This window comes from Podarcis vaucheri (genome assembly GCF_965113315.1).
Source record: "Podarcis vaucheri genome assembly, chromosome: 1".
Taxonomy (NCBI): Eukaryota; Metazoa; Chordata; class Lepidosauria; order Squamata; family Lacertidae; genus Podarcis; species Podarcis vaucheri.
Window position 1 is genome coordinate 13067142 of NC_138759.1, and position 21152 is coordinate 13088293.

General features: G+C 46.3%; 1 protein-coding gene and 1 long non-coding RNA gene across 4 annotated transcripts; one reads left to right on the plus strand and one right to left on the minus strand.

The window, feature by feature from the left end:
• Nucleotides 1-6294: 6294 nt before the first annotated feature.
• LOC309531115 lies at nt 6295-9697 on the minus strand. Its single transcript, XR_014219087.1, has 2 exons — nt 8906-9697; nt 6295-7162 (listed from the first exon to the last, which is right to left on the minus strand). It is a non-coding gene; the product is annotated as an uncharacterized lncRNA (long non-coding RNA).
• On the plus strand, nt 9695-19976 carry ZBTB42 (zinc finger and BTB domain containing 42). Of its 3 annotated transcripts, none has more exons than XM_082218349.1 (2): nt 9695-10307; nt 13742-19976. In XM_082218349.1, the coding sequence occupies exon 2, from the start codon at nt 13756-13758 to the stop codon at nt 15193-15195; it is 1440 nt and encodes a 479-aa protein (XP_082074475.1). In that variant the 5' UTR covers nt 9695-10307; nt 13742-13755; the 3' UTR covers nt 15196-19976. The 3 variants fall into 3 exon arrangements, with proteins under 3 accessions (XP_082074475.1, XP_082074474.1, XP_082074473.1); XM_082218348.1 differs by lacking the exon at nt 9695-10307 and adding an exon at nt 11454-11981; XM_082218347.1 differs by lacking the exon at nt 9695-10307 and adding an exon at nt 12554-13084.
• Nucleotides 19977-21152: the final 1176 nt, after the last annotated feature.

Genomic DNA, 21152 nt, shown 5'->3' on the forward strand with positions numbered 1-21152 from the left:
TAAATTTTATTCTTGGCTTTTTGCCCTGCCAGACAAATTTCAATATGTCTTTCTGCCACCTCTTAAAACAGTCCATCTTGTCTATTATTTGTAGTGTCTGAAACAAGAATAACATTCTAGGCAATACATTCATTTTGATAACAGCAATTCTGCCTAACAAGGAAAGTTTCAACCTTGACCATATGTCTAGATCTTTCTTAACTTCTATCCAACATTTATCATAATTGTCTTTGAATAAGTTCAGATTTTTCGCTGTCAAGTTCACCCCCAAATACTTCACTTTTTTAACTATCTCCAAACCTGTTTCATTCTGAAATATCTCTTTTTCCTCATTTGTTAGATTTTTCTCCAGAACTTTAGTTTTTTGTTTATTCAGTTTAAATCCTGCAACTTGACCAAATATCTCAATCAATTCTAAAACTCTTTTTGTACTAGTGTTTGGCTGCTGTAAAGTCAAAACAAGGTCATCTGCAAATGCCCTCAGTTTATACTCTTTCACTCCGAGCTGTATTCCTTTAACCAACTGGTCCTTTCTAATCATATTTAACAAGACCTCCAGGACCAGTATAAAAAGTAGAGGGGAGATAGGGCATCCCTGTCGTGTTCCTTTCTCTATAGCTATCTCTTCCGTTACCACATTATTCACAATTAGCTTTGCCTTCTGCTCAGAGTATATTGCACCTATACCATTTTCAAAACCTTGGCCTACCCCCATCCCTTGTAGATTTTTCTTCATGAAACTCCAGCAGATATTGTCAAAGGCTTTCTCCGCATCCACAAAAATCAAAACCGCTTTTCTATTAATATTTGTTTCCAACAGTTCCACAATGTCTATTATATTCCTCACATTGTCAGACATATGTCTTCCCAGGAGAAAGCCAGCTTGGTCCTTATGAATCTCACCTATCAGTACTTTCTTCAGTCTTTTTGCTAAAATGTCTGCAAAAATTTTGTAATCCACATTTAATAGTGATATCGGGCGGTAGTTCTTAACCTGGTTCTTTTCAGTCTCAGTTTTTGGTATAAGCGAAATAAAAGCCTCTTTCCACGTTTCAGGTGCCTTTTTCCCCTCCAGTATTTCATTGCAGACTTCTTTCAATGGTTGCACTAAACCTTCTTTCAAAGCTTTATAATATCTAGCCGTCAATCCATCTGGTCCTGGAGACTTTCCCAGTTGTGCTTTTTGAATGGCCTCCTCTATTTCTTGCTCTGTTACTTTCTCATTCAAAGTCAGCTTGCTCTGTTCTGAAATTTTAGATAGTCCATGATTTTTGAGAAATTCATCTATTTCTTGTTTGTTCACTGGCCCTTGAGTATATAGTTCCTAAAAAAAACTTTGAAAACAATTACTTATCTCATTTGGCTTATGAATATTCTTTCCCTCTATCTCCAAACAAGTGACTGTGTTCAATTTTTGCCTCTTTTTCAATTGCCATGCAAGAAGCTTCCCACATTTGTCTGCTGACTCGAAAGTCCTTTGTCTCATTTGTTTAATTTTCCACTCTATCTCTTGATTTATCAGCTCCATATATTGCGTCTGATAATACTTTATTTCTCTCAAGATTTCTTGAGACTTTGGTTTAGACCTCAATTTCTTTTCTCCTTCCTTCATTTTCTCTAAAATTCTTTCTTTCCTTGCATTTTGCTTTTTCCTCTTAATTGAATTCTGTTGTATCAGGATACTCCTGATATAATAATACTCCTGATATAATAATAATAATTTATACTTCGCCCATCTGGCTGGGTTTCCCCAGCCACTCTGGGCGGCTTCCAACAAAGTATTAAAATACAGTGGTCTGTTAAACATTAAAAGCTTCCCTAAACAGGGCTGCCTTCAGATGTCTTCTAAATGTCAGGTAGTTGTTCTTCTCTTTGACATCTGATGGGAGGGCATTCCACAGGATGGGTGCTACTACCGAGAAGGCCCTCTGCCTGGTTCTCTGTAACTTGGCTTCTCGCAGTGAGGGAACCGCCAGAAGGCCCTCGGCGCTGGACCTCAGTGTCAGGGCAGAACAACGGGGGTGAAACGCTCCTTCAGGTATACTGGGTCGAGGCCGTTTAGGGCTTTAAAGGTAAGCACCAACACTTTGAATTGTGCTCGGAAACGTACTGGGAGCCAATGTAGGTCTTTCAAGACCGGTGTTATATGGTCCCGGCAGCCACTCCCAGTGACCAGTCTAGCTGCCGCATTCTGGATTGGTTGTAGTTTCCGGGTCACCTTCAAAGGTAGCCCCACATAGAGCACATTGCAGTCATCCAAGCGAGAGATAACCAGAGCATGCACCACTCTGGCAAGACAGTCCGTGGGCAGGTAGGGTCTCAGCCTGAGTACCAGATGGAGCTGGCAAACAGCTGCCCTGGACACAGAATTGACCTGTGCCTCCATGGACAGCTGTGAGTCCAAAATGACTCCCAGGCTGCACACCTGATCCTTCAGGGGCACAGTTACCCCATTCAGGACCAGGGAATCCTCCACACCTGCCCGCCTCCTGTCCCCCCAAAACAGTACTTCTGTCTTGTCAGGATTCAACCTCAATCTGTTAGCCGCCATCCATCCTCCAACTGCCTCCAGGCACTCACACAGGACCTTCACTGGTTCTGATTTGAAAGAGAGGTAGAGCTGGGTATCTTCCGCATACTGATGAACACCCAATCCAAACCCCGATGATCTCTCTGCACTAAGGGCTTTTGCAGTGGAAGGCCACTTCCTATGCTCCTGTACTGTGAAGACGAAAACAGGAATTGGTAGATATTGTGTAAGTTGCACCACCATTAAACCCCCCCCCCACTACATTTACTGATCCTTAGCAGGTTTTAACTCTGGGAAGCATTTAAAAAAATGGGATTCTGCCCTTGCAGTTTAAATGTCACAGTCCATTTGACCACATCAGGACTCTGCTGCCTTATGTATAATAGATCCAGGCTGAGCCTACGAGAGGGTTTTCAAAGGGCAGTGCGGTCTCAGCATCCGCACCAGGCGACTTCAAAGCATGCACCTCTCAAAAGATCATGTCATTCTCCAATGGCAAAACACTTACTGACAGCTGAACTGCTTTGTGTACACCTTCACGTATTCCATCCAGCCTGATTCTTAAAGAACGCCTCCTGGGAATTGTTAACTTGGTGCATTATGCAATTCTTTTAAATATAGCAACACCGGTTTAAGAGCTCGTCTTTCAACAGAATGCGCTCCTCGTGTCTGTTTTTATTACATAGCTGATCCGCACATGTTATGGCTGTATAACGTAAAGAGGCCTTTGATTGCAATGTGTCTGGCTTGAGATGGCAAGCGTTACTGGAAGCTCCAGCTGCTGCAGAATGCAGCCGCCTGCTTGGTAGCAGCTACTGCTGCGTTGTGGCTAATAGCACAATCTTATTGTTATGTACCACCCCAATATATCTGACCAAACTGCGGGAGGCAGTGGAAGACAGGAGTGCCTGGCGTGCTCTGGTCCATGGGGTCACGAAGAGTCAGACACGACTAAACGACTAAACAACAACAACCCCAATATATGCATGGTAAAGGGACTACAGGGGTTCCTGGAGCTTATTCAGAGTTTGGTTTCCTTGGAATGAAGCTGAGAGAGGACCATGGTGTCTTCAGGATATATGGTTTTATTTACACATATATACAACCTGAGCAAAGGGATGCAGGTGGTGCTGTGGGTTAAACCACAGAACCTAGGACTTGCCGATCAGGTCAGCAGTTCGAATCCCCACGACGGGGTGAGCTCCTGTTGTTCAGTCTCAGCTCCTGCCAACCTAGCAGTTCGAAAGCACAAAGTGCAAGTAGATAAATAGGTACCGCTCCAGCGGGAAGGTAAATGGCGTTTCCGTGCGCTGCTCTGGTTCACCAGAAGCAGCTTAGTCATGCTGGCCACATGACCCGGAAGCTGTCTGTGGACAAACGCCAGCTCCCTCGGCCAATAAAGCGAGATGAGCGCCTAGAGTCTGCCATGACTTGGACCTAATGGTCAGGGGTCCCTTTACCTTTACCACCTGAGCATAAGATGTAGACACTCACAGCATTCACACCCTGACAGATATTGCTTCTCCTTTTGCCATGGTTTTGGATCCAGCACAGGCTGTCTCCAGCTTCCAGGCTGCTTTCAGCTCAGCTCTCACATACTAACCTGGCTATTGTTCTTCTACCTACCAAGAGGGAGGCATGGAGAGGCTTGGGGGAGCCCCAGTGGTTGCTGAAGTAAAAAACAACAACACACAGTACAGGGGATCCTCCGGCAGGAACAGCCCAATGAGATCTGAACGTGCAAAGCTATACAGTGGTATCTTGGTTCTCAAAGGCCTTGGGACTCAAAAGAACTTGGAACCCAAACACTGCAAACCCAGAAATTAGTGTTCCGGTTTGCAAACTTTTTTTGGAAGCCGAACATGCTCCATTTTGAGTGTTACGCTTTCAATTTGAGTGCCACACTTCCGTTTTGAGTGTTATGCTGAGGTCTGTCGGGTTTTGCTATTTATTTTGAGTTTTTGTGGCTCTTTTTGTTTTGTTTTTGTGACTTAGTGGAGCCCGGTTCAGTTACTGATTGATTGATTGATTGATTGATTGTGTGACTGCAGTAAATTGTTTATTGCTTTCATTTTATGGTTCAATGGTGTCGTTAATAGTAAAATTCATGTGAAATTGATGTTTTAGGGGTTGTTTTTTTAAAAGTCTGGAACGTATTAATGCATTTTGCATTACTTTCCATGGGAAAGCAAGCCTTGGTTTTGGAACGTTTTGGTTTTGGAACGGAGTGCCAGAACGGATTGAGTTTGAGAACCAAGGTACCACTGTATAGGAGAGGGGGAAAGAATGGAATCCTGAGTGGCTGCAGTCCATGCTGCAACTTTTTACTGCAGATATCCCTTGCCAACAGTAAAGACTTAAGCAGCCCTGGGTCCTGTAGATGGTCACTCTGCCACTGTCTGCTTCATGAAATAGCGCTGGGAGAGCAGCCTGCACAGGGTCCCAGCCAGGGCTGGTGTTGGGGTTCGGTTTCACTGAGCATCTGCTGCCAAGCCCTGCAACCCCCAAAAGCTGCTCCCGCCTGCTCCCCTCCCCAAGTGAGCAAGCTGCAAAAACAGCAAGGGGGGAGCAGCAGCCTCTGCTTTGCCTTGTCCTTCCCCTATCGGATAGTGGAGCAGACCAGGACCCAGAGGAACAGGACAGTTGTATGAGCAGCAGCAACAGAAACAAGGTGGGGCTACTCAGAGAGGACTCTGCAAAAGAGGTATTTTGCAGTATTTTTTTGCTCCTTGGTTGAATGGTGCCCTAAGATTGCTTTGCCCTGCCGTGCATCACTTCTTTACATTTAATTGCATTTCTCATTTGGCTGCCCATTCACTTGGTTTGGAGATATCCCTTTTGGAGCTCTTCAAAATCTCTACATTTGTGCTCTGAGGCTATTGGCCGGGAATGCAATTACCATAATAAATAAAAATGAGAGAAGGAGGCAACCCTGTTTAGTTCCTCGATATAACGTGAGATGTGTGGATGTTGGATGTAGAAAGGGAATAACGGTAAAGGACCCTTGGACAGTTAAGTCCAGTCAAAGGCGACTATGGGGTTGTGGTGCTCATCTCACACTCAGGCCAACGGAGCTGGTGTTTATCCGCAGACAGCTTTCCGGGTCAAGTGGCCAGCATGACTAAATCGCTTCTGGAACAATGGAACACTATGACGGAAACCACAGCACACGAAAACGCCATTTACCTTCCCGCCGCAGTGGTACCTATTTATTTACTTGCACTGGTGTGCTTTCGAACTGCTATGTAGGCAGGAGCTGGGACAGAGCAACAGGAGCTCTTCCTGTCGTGCATATTCGAACCACCAACCTTCTGATCGGCAAGCCCAAGAGGCTCAGTGGTTTAGACCACAGCACCACCCACATCCCTTAGAACGGGAATACGTAGCTCTCAAGACGTTTATAAATTTAGGGTCAAATTCGCAAAGTGAATGAGTTTTAGTAAAAACTGCCAACTGGCATAATCAAAAGCCTTAAATAAAACTGGAGAAAGTTAGGGAAGACCTTGTCACTCTGCTGCATTTCTGTGTAACACAGCGGTGTGTGTATTACAACAGTGTAATACGTTCTTGTTTACTTCCACTTTTGCTTTCTATTTATACACACCCATGAAGCGGTTCCACAGAAGGGTGGAGCGGGTCCCCAGGCAACAACATGTTTATGTATTTAGTACTAATTAACATGGTTGCAATGCATTAAGGAAGACAACTGTTTTCCTTTAAGTAATATCTGTGGTTTGACCAGTAAATTATGTGCAGTGTAACAATTTCTTGCTTAGTTCCACTTCAGTATTCTCTTTATATACTCATGTAGTTATACAGAAATGAATGGAATAGAGCCTCAGACAAAAACATGTTTATGGATTTCAGATTCTGGAAGTTATCAATATTACATCTCTACAGAAACGTCAAGTGCCACCATACTATTTTTTTTTCTAATTTAGAAATATTTTTCCCCCTAGTTTAGAAATCCAGTGGAAATTTGTCCAGAATTCTCATTTTGACCAAAAATAAAATAAAATAAAACCATAGGATTTTTTTTTCCAAACAATAACACTTCCTCCTTTGGATGTCTAAAGGAAGTCTTCTATGAAATGCATATTTAAAACAGCATAATTAGCAGGATAATAAAATATTTTCATAAGTACAGAACATATCAGCTGCTGTTGCTGCCAATATTGCCAGCTGTGGTTCATTGTGAGCAGTGGCTGTGGAACATCAGGCTCCAGGACCTAGCACTGAACTAAGAGGTCTCTGAACTCTTCAGCAGCTTTCGTTTTCGTAGCTGGAGTCAGTCACGGTCCAGCCCTCCCTGGCCAGGTGGGAAAAGGCCTGCAAGGCAGGGAACAGGTCTTCTAGATTATCATAGCCAAGATCGGGATTATCAAATTTTTACGTCAGGGCTAGTAATAGAATCATAGAATTCTAGAGTTAGAAGGGACCCCCAGTCATCTAGTCCAACCCCCTGTATTGCAGGAATCGTAACTAGAGCATCCATGACAGATGGCCATCCAACCTCTGCTTGACAGCCTTCAAGGAAGGAGAGTCCACCACCTTCGGAGGGAGTCCGTTCCACTGTCAAACAGCTCTTGCCATCAGAAAATTATTCCAGATGTTTAGTAGGAATCTCCACTCCTAAAAAATAGGAATAAAATATTTTATACACTAACTTATAGCCCCGGACCCATTTCCTTTACCATACCTACCTGTAAACTGAAGCTCCAGAGAGACCTCCCCAGAACAATCCTGAAATGCATTTTAATTTTATAAAAAACTGAATTTGCAACTTTCTGGAATTTCAGCTCAAATTGGATGAAGTCCCAGCCTTGTGTGTTTGCTTCCCTCCTCTCCCCAGCTCTAAGAAACAGATGTTTATTATTCACTTATTGGTTCATTATTGCTGTTTGTTCACGTTATCTATGTACTTCATTAGCTATTCACTTGAGCCGTTCCCTGGTGTTAAATCAGCAAAATGTTGGTTGCTTAATCCGAGTTACATGGTGAAGGGTAGGGTAAAGGTAAAAGGACCCCTGACCATTAGGTCCAGTCGTGACCAACTCTGGGGTTGCTGCGCTCATCTCGCTTTATTGACCGAGGGAGCCGGCGTACAGCTTCCGGGTCATGTGGCCAGCATGACTAAGCCACTTCTGGTGAACCAGAGCAGCGCACGGAAACACCGTTTACCTTCCCGCCGGAGCAGTACCTATTTATCTACTTGTACTTGACGTGCTTTCAAACTGCTAGGTTGGCAGGAGCAGGGACCGAGGAACGGAAGCTCACCCCGTCGCAGGGATTTGAACCGTCAACCTTCTGATCGGTAAGTCCTAGGCTCTGTGGTTCAACCCACAGCTCCACCCGCGTCCCTTATGGTGAAGGGTAAATAAGCCAAAAACACAGCTCTCAACAGGTGGAGTTTTAAAAGGCCCACTCCTTTTAATACTTAATCATTCTTTTTTAAAAAAAACCTTAAAAGTAAAGGCTGTTCATCGGACTTTCAATTTTGTATGCTAACTTTACCAAAAGAGACAGCAGCCTTTATCTTTCATTTCAGCCCTCCCATTCACTGGAGCTGCCCTAATTTTATGGTCTCTTGGGAATTTCACTGCAGGATTAGCTGAAACTTAATGCTTGGAAACACGGAGGAGTTTCCCCAACTTTCTGATTCAAGGAAGTTATCAGCTGATAAATGCCAAGTGCCTAGGGAATTTGTGCAGACAACATGACCTTTTTGAAGATAATTTGACTTTCAGATCCACTGTAGTCCTGTCAAGAGCATGGACTCATTCACACATTCGTTTGGGTTTTTTTTTTTTTTTGAGTTCTCATTATGCATATAAGTGAATGTGTGAAACACTATTTTTTTTTACTGTGCTTCCAACTTCATGCAACAAGTACGGTAGTCTACAGGGGGTCTGCATGGAAGGTATTCAACCTGCATTTCTCCAGGTGTAGCATTTACTATAAGGTGCAGTGTGGTTCTCCAAACGGTCAGAATTTTGGCAGGAGGATTCAATTGAATACCAGACATTCAGTGCAATTAATGTGCTCTGTGGCCCTGGCACAATACAGCCACTTTGGGGGGGGGGGGAATCCTAACATTTTGCAGTTAGGAAAGTGATGCAGAAAATGTGGCATGAACAGGAGGTTAAAGGGAAGGTATCTAACCACTTTGCAAGCCGATCAGGATGACTGTTCCATATAACCTCTTTGCAAGCCAAACAGAACACACCAGCTACACCTGTTGAATTTCCAGTTTTAAAAACACTCTTAAAAGGGGGCTGCTTTTGCATCTGTCCAGCTGCAGTACAGGCATACGATCAAATGCACCTAGCTTTATTATGCGGCAAATGCATAAATACGCAGGCAAAGGAAACCCACCGCGATGATCTCATCCTTGCGTCATGCTTATTCTCGGGCGCACATGCTGGCGAGCTGGCCCTCGTCCCAGCCACGTGGCCCGTTACAGATTTGAGGGCCGGTTGGGGCGCGTCTTCGTTCCCAGCCGAGGCGCCTGCACGGTTTAGCCTCGCCGGGGCCCAAAAAAGCACGGCTCTCCCGGTTCCTGACGAACATCCACGAGTGAGACGAAGGAGGGGAAATGCGAGCATTGCTGGGCGGGCCAATGGCGCTTGCTTGGCAGTCTCGCTCCTGTTTCCTCGGCAGGAGGACACAATGGAAGTGGCCCAACTTGGCACGTTGCAAAGCTGTTGCGTCTCGCAGATCTGCGCGCACCCGGTGGAGAAACCCTTGCTAAGCTCTGGCTATCCGGCTGCATAACGTGCGCGCTTGTGTATGTGACACTTTTAACACTCTGCAGCGGGATCCGAAGAATTGCTTACTCGAGAGTAAGCCCCGATGAAGTGAATGGCGATGACTCTTGAGCAAATGAGCATTAGGATTGCAGCGGGCGCAGCAAGACGCAACGCGTGTTTCGTTGAGAAGCAAATCGTGCCCCATTAAAGCGGCAAGCACACATAACCTCACTATTCTGGGGTGGGGAGAGTCTCGTGGGGGTTTACTCCCGAGTAAATGTTCCTAGGATCGTGCTGTACGCATAAGGATTGCAGTCTAGCCGCGATTTCAGACACGTTTCCTAGGAAACAATAGTCAAACCCCTGAAAAAATAATCACCGAACAGGAGTGCCAACTTGGCTCCACAACTGGGTGTCCCGTAGCGAAATTTGTGGGTGCCTTCATGGGGAATTTTGTGAGTGTTCGGGCACCAAGGAAGTTGGCACCTATGCCACCAAGTGAATGGGCGATTCAAATTCAGACGAGTTGTCGGAAGTATTTACAAATAATTATTTTTGTGGAAAATTATTGAACCAGAAAGCTAACCTCTTATTAACTAACATTCTCTGTATAAACAAGCAATAAAGCCCGTAAATTGGCTTCTCTCTTCTTGCTAGTTTTCGCAGTTTGTCTATTCGAAAGTAAAGCCCATTTTCAGTGGGACTTACTCCCAAGAAAGCGCGTTCCAGGTCGCAGCTTAACGCAACTTTTCACCAACGCAAACCGGATCGGGCATTACACAAGGCTTTTATATACGTATTGCGGAATACTTCCAAGCAGGCACGCATCGGATCGGGTCCCACGGGTCCCCGCCTCACATAAGCTCCCATCGTTGCAGCGCGACCAGATGTATGTTTACTCGGAAGTAAGACCCATTGTGTCGGATGGGGGCGGGGCTTGCTTCTTAGCCAAGTGTTCACAGAATCGGGACCTCGTAGTACAATCGTAGCAAGCAGTTCCCACCGTGATCAACGAGGCGTGTTTCCAGGTAAGTATACGCAGGGATGTAGTCATAAAAAAACCTTAATTTTGCAGCACGCCTGATTTCGGGAAAGTTTACTTTTCCAAGCAAGCAAAGTCCGTCCCCGGACTCGTTGGCAAAGACCACCCTTCTCGTTTGTTTAGTGCCCACTTGAAAAGGAGAAAAACCAACTGAAACCAGGAAAGGGCATTTCTGGGCAAGGCGACCCCTCGAGCATCTTTACCCAGAGGCAAGTCCCATACTGGTTTCCCGGAGACTGCCTGCAGGATCACAGCCCTGGAGCCAATAGGCACCTCCCTTGCATGAGAAGCCGACTCGCGAGTAAGCGCACTCAGCGCATTGCAAAAACAAAACACAGCCTCCCGGGCGCAAGGGCTCCGCAACTGGTTCCCCAAGAAGCGAAAAACTGATGGAAAGCAACGCGCCCAAGGAGAACCCCAAGGCTCAAATTCACATCGCCGGCCTGTGTTATTTCTCCGCACGTTTTCTTGCGGTTGCTTGCTAACGCGGGAGCCTGTAAGAGTCGTCTTGGCAGTTGTCCCCCTTCATTCGCGCTTGCAAACAAGCGGCGCCCGCTTTCCTTCCAAAGTCTCTGCAAGCGGAGTCTAATCCCGCCCAACTTTTTTTTTTCTTTAAAGTCCGGACAGTGTTGCAAAAACAAATAATTTACATACTGCAAAAAATCATTTTTTGCATGCTTAAAGAGGCCTCCACTGTGTTTTTTCTTTCCAAAACATTGCCGAGGGACTCCTCGCTGTATTTTCTTTCCAACCCTCCCCACCTCCTTTTCTTCAAACTCCCCCCCTTTTTTTTTGCTAAGCTATAGCAGAGTTTGCATTAAGAGAGAGCGCCGCTGGATGTCTGGACGCGCCGTAGCCGCAAGGACACAGCAAGCACTTTCCTCCTCCAAGCCTCTGCTGCAGCAGCTGGAGAGTTGGGATCGGGACGCGGGGGGGGGGGGTAAAGGGTAAAGGGAAGGAAAAACAAGGGAGGGGGGAAGAGAGCGAGCGAGAGAGGAGGATTTACAAATGCAAAGCAGCAGCTGAGGACGCAACAGCAGCTGCTGTTGCCGCTGCCCAGAACAGAAGCCCTGGCAGTCTGGCGACTAAGGCGGGGGGAGGGAGGGAGTGGAGTGGCTGGGTGGGGGTTGGATTTTTTTTTTTTAATGTGTATTTTTTTCCGGGTTGCGAGCAGCAGACAGCGGCGTCCACGGGGCGCGGAGGCGTCAGTCGCTGCAGCCGCCGCCGCCAGAGTGCTATTGTGTGTGAACTGGGGGAAGAGAGAGAGAGAAAAAAAGAAAGAGCGCACAGAGCTAAAGGGAAAAAGAGAGAGAGACATATGCACACACCAGCATGCACACAGACACACACACTCCCCCATATGCAGGGAAAGTATCGCGAGAGCGCTCTGGCTAACAACCTGCTTCGCAACACACACAGGAGCGCTGCACCGCTGCTGGGTTGCCAGCAACAAGAAATAGCGCGCGGAGCAACCCGGACGGTGGGGAGGCGAGGCGCGCGCACACATACATACGCGCGCGCGCGCGTACACACACACATCTGGGGGGGAGAGGCTCGGAGTTTGGGGAGCGGAGTTGTCGGGGTGGGGAAGAGCAAGAGGGAGAGAGCGGCGCACATGCAGATCTCCAGCGGCACCCCTGAGCAACACCCGGCCAGGCTGGTGAGTAAAACGCTTGCTCTGCTCTGCTCTGCGCGTGTGTTGTGTTGTGGTTGCTGCACTTTCTCCATTGCTTTTAAAGGCCGGGGGGGGGGGAGGGGAGCCTGCGGCGGTGCTGGTGGGTGCCTCGAGATTTCTCTCTCCCCCCCTTCCTCCGCGCATTCCACCTTTCCAAAGCTAAGCAGCCCCCACCCCGCTCTTCCTGGCAGCTGGGATTGCACGCGGATCCGTGCGCTTTGGGGCTGCGCTTTGGAGCACAAAGGGGGCCGAGAGCTCAGCGGGTTGGCTTTAAAAAGTTGCAAAGAAGTCTGGTGGTGGCGGCGGCGGCTATGGGGAGAGCAGCCGAAGGAATTCCGGATCTAAGATATATGTTTGTGTGTGGTTTCCCCCCCCCCCTTGACCACCCCCCCGGAAAAAGTTTTCAAACTGCAAGTGCCGAACTTTCAGCTCCTCCGGCTGCTGCGCCCCGCACCTCTCCAAAGGTCAAGCGGTTATGTCCTCCATTTCGAGTAATACGATTTGTTATTTAAGTAACTTTTCCCGGGGTGGTGGTGGAGGAGGAGGTGGGTAGTGGCGGCGGCAGGATTTTGAAGGAGGGAAGGACTCGCTCAGTTTAAGTTTGAGATTTAATAGATGGCTATAATTGGGGGGGGGCGGTTGTTGGAACTTTAAAAGGCAGCAAGCTGTGGTTGGCTGGTAGTTAGATTTGAAGTAACATATGGCATTAAAAGGGGCACAGCTGGAGGTTGCATTTCCATCGCAGTGAAGTCAGAGCAGCTGACTTTCCAGCTTGCGGTGTAATTAGCAAACGGAGCACTCCCTCCCATTCGCTCCTCGCTCCTCTCTTCTCTCCCCCCCCCACTCTTTTTTCACACACATACAAGCTTTCTTCCGTTACTGGCTAGCAGAAAACCCCTGATCTTCCCAATCCCTAGGGTGATCACCCACTTGGAAAGGCAAGGAGGGGTGAAAAACAAAACAGAAACCCAAACGAGCTTGAGTTCTTCCATAACTCTTTTTGGGGGGACGTGAGGGGGGAGAGAAAGGAGACTGTATTTTCTTTCTCCAAATGAGCCCTTCAACCCCCTGCTCAGCAGCTGTTCAAGGTAAGGTGTCTTAAGAAACTACCAACCAACTTAAAGGAGTCTTACTGCAGTTTGTTTGGGGTGTGTGTAGGTGCCTTTTGCTTTTAATAACTTCCAGGGCAATCTATAGATAGATATGAAATGCTGGTTTTCTTTTTTCGAGTGGGAAGATTATCTTTTTGTTAAAAAAAAAAAGACGGTGTGTGTATGATTATTCACAAATGAAGGTATTTTCAGGGGGTGGAGGATGCAAAATGCACTTGTTTTTGTAAAACTGTGTGTACACTTTTAATATATAAAATAGCTACGGGGGGGGGGGGGCGGTGTCCCAAAGTTAAGATTTCCAGGAATGCACAAAAAAGCAAAGTCTTCTCTCCCTTCCTCTAAAGCTGATTGCTGTTAAGACAAAGGCTGGGGGCGTTACTTCCTTTAGAAGCTTTGGTTTACTTAAGAGTCAAGTTTTTCCTGTTTTTGAAGCAGGTGTTCTGGTGTGGGAGGCATCTCTCTCTCTTTTTAAGCAATTCAAACAGAAATGATAGACGATGAACAGTTGAACTGTTATCTCCAAGGCTCCAGTTTAAACCCCCCCCCCCGCCACTCTTGTTTGTTTGTTAACAGCTGCTTCAGGAGGCCTGTGGCTTTTATAGTAGCATTCAAGTTTTTCCTGTTTTTGAACAGGTTATGAAGGAAGAATGGAGTTTCCAGACCATAGCCGGCAGTTGCTGCAGTGTCTGAGTCAGCAGCGTCACCAGGGCTTCCTGTGTGACTGCACTGTTTTAGTTGGAGACGCTCAGTTCCGAGCCCACAGAGCGGTCCTCGCCTCTTGCAGCATGTACTTCCATCTTTTCTACAGGGACCAGCTAGACAAAAGGGACATTGTGCATCTGAACAGTGACATCGTCACCGCCCCGGCCTTCGGCTTGCTCCTCGAATTCATGTACCAAGGCAAGCTGGAGTTCAGCAGCCTCCCGGTCGAGGATGTGCTCGCCGCAGCCAGCTATCTACACATGTACGACATTGTGAAAGTCTGCAAGGGCAAGCTGAAAGATAAGGAATTGTGCGTGGACGAGAAGACGAACGGCAGCGGCGGGGCCCATTCAGAGAAGGACGCCCGGGACCTGGATGACGGAGTACCCTTGGGGCACAGCGAGTTCAGCCCCGGAGAGAAATACAAAATGATTGCTGCAGAATACGAACGTTCTGCTGGAAAGGATAAGGGCAGCAGTTACCCAGGCTGGTCTCCCGATCTCGTCGGCTCTGTGTTAGGCGAGGCAGAATTGGACACCGTGGCAGCTGAAAAAACAAGGGCGAACATCAGCAGTTCGGCGAGACCTGCGTCCCAAAGACCTCCTCGCCACCCCTTGGCTTTGAGGGAGGCCGAGTGTGCTTTAGACCTGTCTTTCAAGCCCCTGGCAGGGCGAGATGGCTTCCAGCCTTCCTACATCTTCGGGCAGCTGGCTGCGGACGGGCCACCGCGGCAGGGGAGCGAGCCCTTTGTCAAAGACGAAGAAGAGTCTCTGTCGGACGGGGAAGACGGCGAGGAGAGGGGCCTAGAAAGCCAGGGCTTTGGGAATTCTGGCCAGAGCCTGGCCCTAGGGCTGGGGACCATGTTTGTTGCCAGCAACGGGGACGCTCCCGTGACGCCGGAGGAAGACATCGACCAGGAACGGGAGGCGAGCGAGGACGACATGGCCTCTTCCGACGTCTCGTCCTCGGGGGTCGTGGTGCCAACCGGGCACATTTGCATCTGCCCGCTCTGCAGTAAAGTCTTCCCCAGCCCGCACGTCCTGCAGCTCCACCTCAGCTCCCACTTCCGAGACAAGGACGGCTCTCGGACCAGGCTCTCTCCGGACGGGTCGGTGCCCACCTGTACTCTGTGCGGCAAGACCTTCTCCTGCATGTACACGCTGAAGAGGCACGAGAGGACTCACTCCGGGGAGAAGCCGTACACCTGCGGCCAGTGCGGCAAGAGCTTCCAGTACTCCCATAACCTCAGCCGCCACGCAGTGGTGCACACGAGAGAGAAGCCCCACGGCTGCAAGTGGTGCGAGAGACGCTTCACGCAGTCCGGGGATTTGTACAGACACATCCGCAAATTTCATTGTGGCCTTGTAAAGTCGCTGGTGGTTTGAGGGAAGTTGTTGTCGTTTCAAAAGACACCTGTCTGCTCTTCATGCCGGTTCGCTTTGGGCAAATGATATGGGGAAGGAGGGTGGAGAATAATGTAGGTCTACATTTCATTGCCGGGGGGGGGGGGAGAGGCAGCATTGGTTCTACCCCTCCCACCCTGGCCCACCTTAGGCCAGCAGCGGTGGCGACACTTAACGTTCTGTTGTTGTTTTTCTGTGTGTGGCAGGTAAAATGAATCTTAATCTGTAGATAGCTTAATCCAAAATCCTTTGGATAGAAGCTGATTTAATCCAGTTGATTGGCCTAATTGGTCTGTGCCAAGTGGGTTGTTCTGATGCTACAGGTATGTTTTGCCCTGCTGGTTTTGAGGGTGTTCTCTTGCACCCTCTGCAAGTTTAAAAGGAATTGGAGAGAGAATGAGAGAGGTGTGAACTTTGATCCCAAACGGCAGTTTAGGTAGGACAGAGTGTGCTGCCTATATAGGAGCCGCCTTCTCCCCCCCCCCCAAAAAAAATTATCGTTCATCTCTCTATTGCAGGTGCATCAAGTAGGCAGTTTTGGAACGCATTGGTCTGAGTTTCTCTCCCACTCTGGATGTAACTTTTTCGATTCAACCTTTTTAATATGCTCCAGACAAATAGAACTTCAGGCAGTGTGAAAGTGATAGCTGGGACAAAGGCTTGTGCTTCATGGGGACTATCTAGAATACTTAGACTAACTCGGGTCTGGAATAATAATAACAACAACAACAAATTTATTACTTACATGCCACCTATCCGACTGGGTAGCAGAAGCCACTCTGGGTGGCTCCCAACGTACTAAAAACACAGTAGAACAACAGTGGAAATCAATGTAGGGCCATCCTGCAAAATCTCTTGACTATTACAGCAAAAGTGTTCTGTATTTGGAAACTGGTCCTACTAACTTAAGCTCTCACTTTGCTGCTCTTTTCCCCCCTTCCATTTTTTTTTAAGGGGGGAGGTTTGCAATTCTAGTGAATGGTGCTGAAATATTTCAACCTGTGGGGCGTCATCTCTCAGGCCTGGTTCACAAATGACCCCAGCGTGGAGTGGGTGTGCCCTATGGCTAGGTGGTCAGCGGGGAAAGGATTTGGAGCTCTTGTGCCTTTAATAGTTGCATGCCTCTGGAATTCCCCCTTCTACCCAACTATTAAAGGTGCAGGAGACCCTCTCCTCCTTTGCATCTTGCTAACCCTACCTGTCGCTCACCTTGTGCAGAACTGTGAATGTAAACCTGGCCTCCATGCAGAGAAGCCATTTTTGTGCTACAAAAAAGGAGCAGGCAGGTGTTTGGCTGAGGCCTGCCTGCAAAGGCCTCGATTCATGAAGTTTTGATGTGCCATGAGAAAAGATACTTAGGGAGGTGCAGACATCCTAACTGTGCCACCTTAGTAAAAACCGCATCTCTCTAAGAGCTCTCCAGTTTTTGCTTCTAACAAAAGCCGCTTTCTTGCAAGTAAATGCCCTCTTGGATCAGGCCTTGAGAAGGCCTTGTTCCCCTTCCTGGGTGCTCATTGGTCAGAGGCACCAATCCACCAAAAGATTCCATCTTCTCCATTCCTTGGTGAATTGCAGGCATGGTTTGTGTAAGGGAGAAAGATGGGGAGCTGAACAGCCAAGGTGCTATTGAGCTTTCCCCATTCTGTGATGGTGGCATCTTCTTGTGAAAGTAGGTAGGGATACCTGAATCTCCACCCATTCCTCTTGCAGTTGCACCTGCCTTCCCTTGGGGCATAAGTTGGGGGTGCTACCTGTGAACCATGCCTCCCCGTGTAGCTGCCTCATACACCTGTAGTTTCTCCTACAGCTGTTAGCACATCCTCAGCCAACCTGGCACCCTCCAGATGTTTAGGCCTGCAGTTTCCATCAGCCCCAGACAGGAGTGGTGGTCCGAAGCATAGGTGTGCCAGTTTAGCCAAGAGTGCATTATGAGCTGGTACCATTTAACTCCTGCCATGAAGAAATGAATTAGCAGTTGCTAATGTTTAGCCCATGCATTTCAGACTTACGGTTAAAGGCATAGGAACAGAACCGGTCGTTCTGTTTTTAATTATTATTATTATTATTGTGGCTCACTTGCCCCTTTTCCAGTTTTGAGCAGCAAGCTAAGCTGGTGAATGTACTGCCCTGCACACTTAATGGATTGCGTGCGTGCAAATGCTCCTGTTGAATGCACAGAGGCATGTATATTTGTTCTTGCGTGCTCTCTCTCGCTGCTTTCTCCCTTTCTCTTAGCATGGGGGGTTGGCTCCTTTAAGAGCATCTGCAAGTCAGAAATAGGACACTAATCAGGAAACAGAGCGCCGCTTTTTATTTCTTGGTTTTCTTTTCATCCCTCCACCCCGCGCCCTTGAACTCACCGGGCCTCGCTTGACCCTTGTAGAGAACACATCTGGTCAGAACAGCTGGTGGGGGAAGCGTGGGGAGAAAGGGTGGGCTCAGATGGGGCCCAGAGGAAGTTTGAATCAGGGGGTCGGAGCAAGGGAAGGTGCCATCACTACCATTTCTTCAAGGGGGGTGGGAATGCTATTTAAGGGTGGTTGGTGGTTGTTTTTTGCAGCGTGCAGGCAGTTTGAAGGACCGTTTCTTGAAAAAGAAACGTTCAGCATTTCAAAACTACTAGGATGTCTGCCGTGTTCTGGAGAAGTCTTTTTGTGTGATGCACGTTCTTGTTCCATAGAGCTGGAAGTGGCTTACACTCAATTAAGGATTTACACTATGTTAAAAGTTTTAAATCTCCCCAATGTTTTTTCTTACATTGCTTTTTGTTTTGCTCCTGGTGATATTAACTGTTTGTCTCCGTAGGGTCAGATTTAGCCAAGTTCCACTTGGCCATTCACATGGTTCACTCCAGACAAGCAAAGCTTTGTCGCATTGTTTGGGGAGTGCGGGTTCCTTTTTCCTTTGGTTAAGAGAGATTGAAACGCTGTAGAGTTGGAACAAATCTGGGGGTGTTACTTCAACATATTTCTGCCTAATTCCAGAATGTCTTTCTAGTAACGTCATTACCTATCAGGTTATGCCTTCTTAAATCCATTCAATGTATATTTTTGCCTACGCGAAACTTTGAAAAAAAGAAAGAAAAAAGATTGCACTTGAATGTAATTCTGTGGCATTGGCATCTAGTGAATGGGACTGTAGAAGGATTGCCAAGTCAAATTTACGGATGTTTTCGGATTCTCTTAAAGTGAAAACCATCTCATTTGGAATTTTCATGGGTTTTCTTTAATATTATGGAAGCACTGAAATAATTTGCCCTAAGGGGCATGTTATGTTATCCTGCAGAATAAGACAACATAGTCCTGCATTTCTAATTAATGGGATACCACCACCCCTGCCCAGAGGGGACATGACGCCACGGGAGGGGATGAGGTGCTCACCCAAAACCTTCTTTGATTTTTGCCACAAAAGTTCTCACTGCTGAAGAGACAACCCTCTGAGATTTAAAAAGAGACTTGCCTCCTCAACTACCAGAACAAATGCATAGCTCTGTGCGTGTGGTTTTCTTTCTCCTGTACACATGTCTTCCCTGTTAGTTCCTATCCAATGTATTTAGGAAGTTATGCTATGAAGGAGCAATATTAATATCATTATAGAAACACTATTTGAGGTAGTGTGGTGGTGGAATTGTGAGGGAAGCAACTCCCTTTTCTTCAGATAAAAACTGATGGGTTGCAGTTCCTTTCCTGTTCCTCTCTTAAATTACGAGCGCACATATAATGTGAATTTTTACTTCTATTTATAAAACGTCTAAATGGAATTCATTTGTTACTGTACAAATATTCTTGCTAACGTATGTGAGGCATGTCAGAGCAGTACATGCCTGAGATATGTGACTATGGTACTGTGGTCTTACTTCATGTTCCCCCTTCCCCCACCCCCACCCCAAAAAACCCTTGGATTGGAAATAGCACTGAACAAAACTTTCAAAAATTAAGTTATTTCTTTTCTGTTTTAAACTTTTAAGTTATATAAATATATTTTTCTTCCTCCTGATGATACTTGATACGGTATTTATTAGATTTTTTTTTTAATGGAATGCTTACTTTGAGCTTTTTTTTTCAGAATAACAGGCTTGAAATCTTTGTGTAAATTTAATTTTATTTCTTTACATGTTTAAGAAGCGAGAATGTGTGAGTCAGTGCGTAGAATGTAGGGCTGTTCATTTCCTCATCCCAGTGAGAATTCCAGTGTGCACATGGAATCTTTGTTAACTGCAATAGCCAGCCTGGTGCTTTGCAAAAGTTTTGGACCAGTTGCAGTCCTAAACACCTGTCGGCAGAGGTGAGATGCTTCTTCCAAGCGGATCTCCACCTCCTGTTGTAATGAACGGGACAGTGAATGTGCCTAGGTCTCTGGATTGGGGTACATGTTTGCTTCTTCCTCCTCCTGGTATTTTTGTAGAAGGATTTTAATTTTAATTTTTTTTAGAAGTGCCATATGACACCATTGGAGTCTGCTGGTGTATTAGAGGGTGAAAAGAGTTTGCATCTGAGTGTTGTCTAGGAATCTTGAACTTTTTAGCAAGGGGCATGCATTGGGCTGCAGTGGGGAGGGGATGAAGATGACAGGTGTGCCCACATTAAATGAATTGTCAAAGCATTGTCTTTTTTATTGTTCTCTCTCGCAACTTTTCTGGGTTGGTGTTTTATTTGTTTTGTTTTTTTAAAAAAAGAAGTTTGCACTTTTGAGATTACTTCTGTTTGTTCTTTGGGTTGTTTTTTTTTAAGGTTGCAATAGTTCTGAGCATGTTTGTTTGTTTGTTTGAAAAAAAGGTTCCTTACTCTACAGGAAAGTACTAAAACCTTGCACATTGAGGTGTCTTCATTATTATGCAGCAGCTGTTCTGCCTTGCAAAGAGCATAATTGGAAAGTCCTTTTCGACTCCCATTCTCGGTTTTGATTTCAGCCCGAGTCAGGATTTTACCACGATAAACTGCTTTACTTAAACAATACACTGGATTTGTCTTATGCTCCAAACCGATACTGTGAAGAGGAAAAAAAAACACGTTTTGAAAGAAGAAGGAAAAGAGAGAAAGATAAATCAGTTATTTTTAATTGCTTTTAATTTTGATGCAGTTCAGAGTCAAATATGTATATTTAAAGACACTAATTTTTTGTGGGAGAGTTTTTTATAGTATACAGTATGTAGAAAAGCTATTGGAATGAGCTATATTTTATATAAAAAAAGTTCTTTCACTGTTTTATAGTGAACTATTTCCCCCACCCTACCCCCAGTGTTAGGTCTATACTGTGTTTAGCTTAGGTTCGACAATCGCATATATACACAAAAAAAGGCGTTGACAGTTTTCCCTTCGTGTTTAGTTTCCGTGTGGAGTTTTTCTCTCAAGATTTTTTTTTGCAATTGTGTGTTGATATGTGCTGTTTTAAGAAAAGGAAAAAAAGAAACTGTGACAATCGTGATTAGAACTGCTGTCTTTATTAAATAAAACATGTTAGAGTTACAAAAGAAATCCTTTTCTTCTTGTTCTAAAAATTCATGGCGGAGAAGAAATTATGTTGGAAGGCACTTGGGATTTAACCAGTATTTCCCCCCCCCTTACTTTCCCCACTGAGGAGCTATTTCAACTTTGGTTCCCCAGATACTGTCGGACTACAACTCCCATCATCCCTGACCACTGGTACTCCTAGCAAGGGATGATGGGAGTTGTAGTCCAACAATATCTGGGGACCCTAAGGTTGAAAGAGGCTAATCATTGTGTTTAATCTCCCCTCAAAAAATATGTAAAGATGGAGCATTTCACGTATTATGCAGAGGCAAGGCTAGGTTTGTTCCTGAGCATGCACTTTCAAGAACTGAGATGGCTCATTTGGTAGAGCATGAGACTCTTTAATTGCCGGGTTGTGGGTTCGAGTCCCAGTAGGGCAAAAGATTCTTGCACTGCAGGGGGTTGAACTAAATGACGCTCATGGTTCCT

What these genes read in the sequence shown, in the direction of transcription:
- ZBTB42 (XM_082218347.1), top strand. Translation starts at nt 13,048, where the DNA reads ATGAGCCCTTCAACCCCCTGCTCAGCAGCTGTTCAAG. An exon ending in CTGCTCAGCAGCTGTTCAAG is followed by an intron (nt 13,085 to 13,741) that starts GTAAGGTGTCTT and finishes GTTTTTGAACAG; the next exon opens with GTTATGAAGGAAGAATGGAG.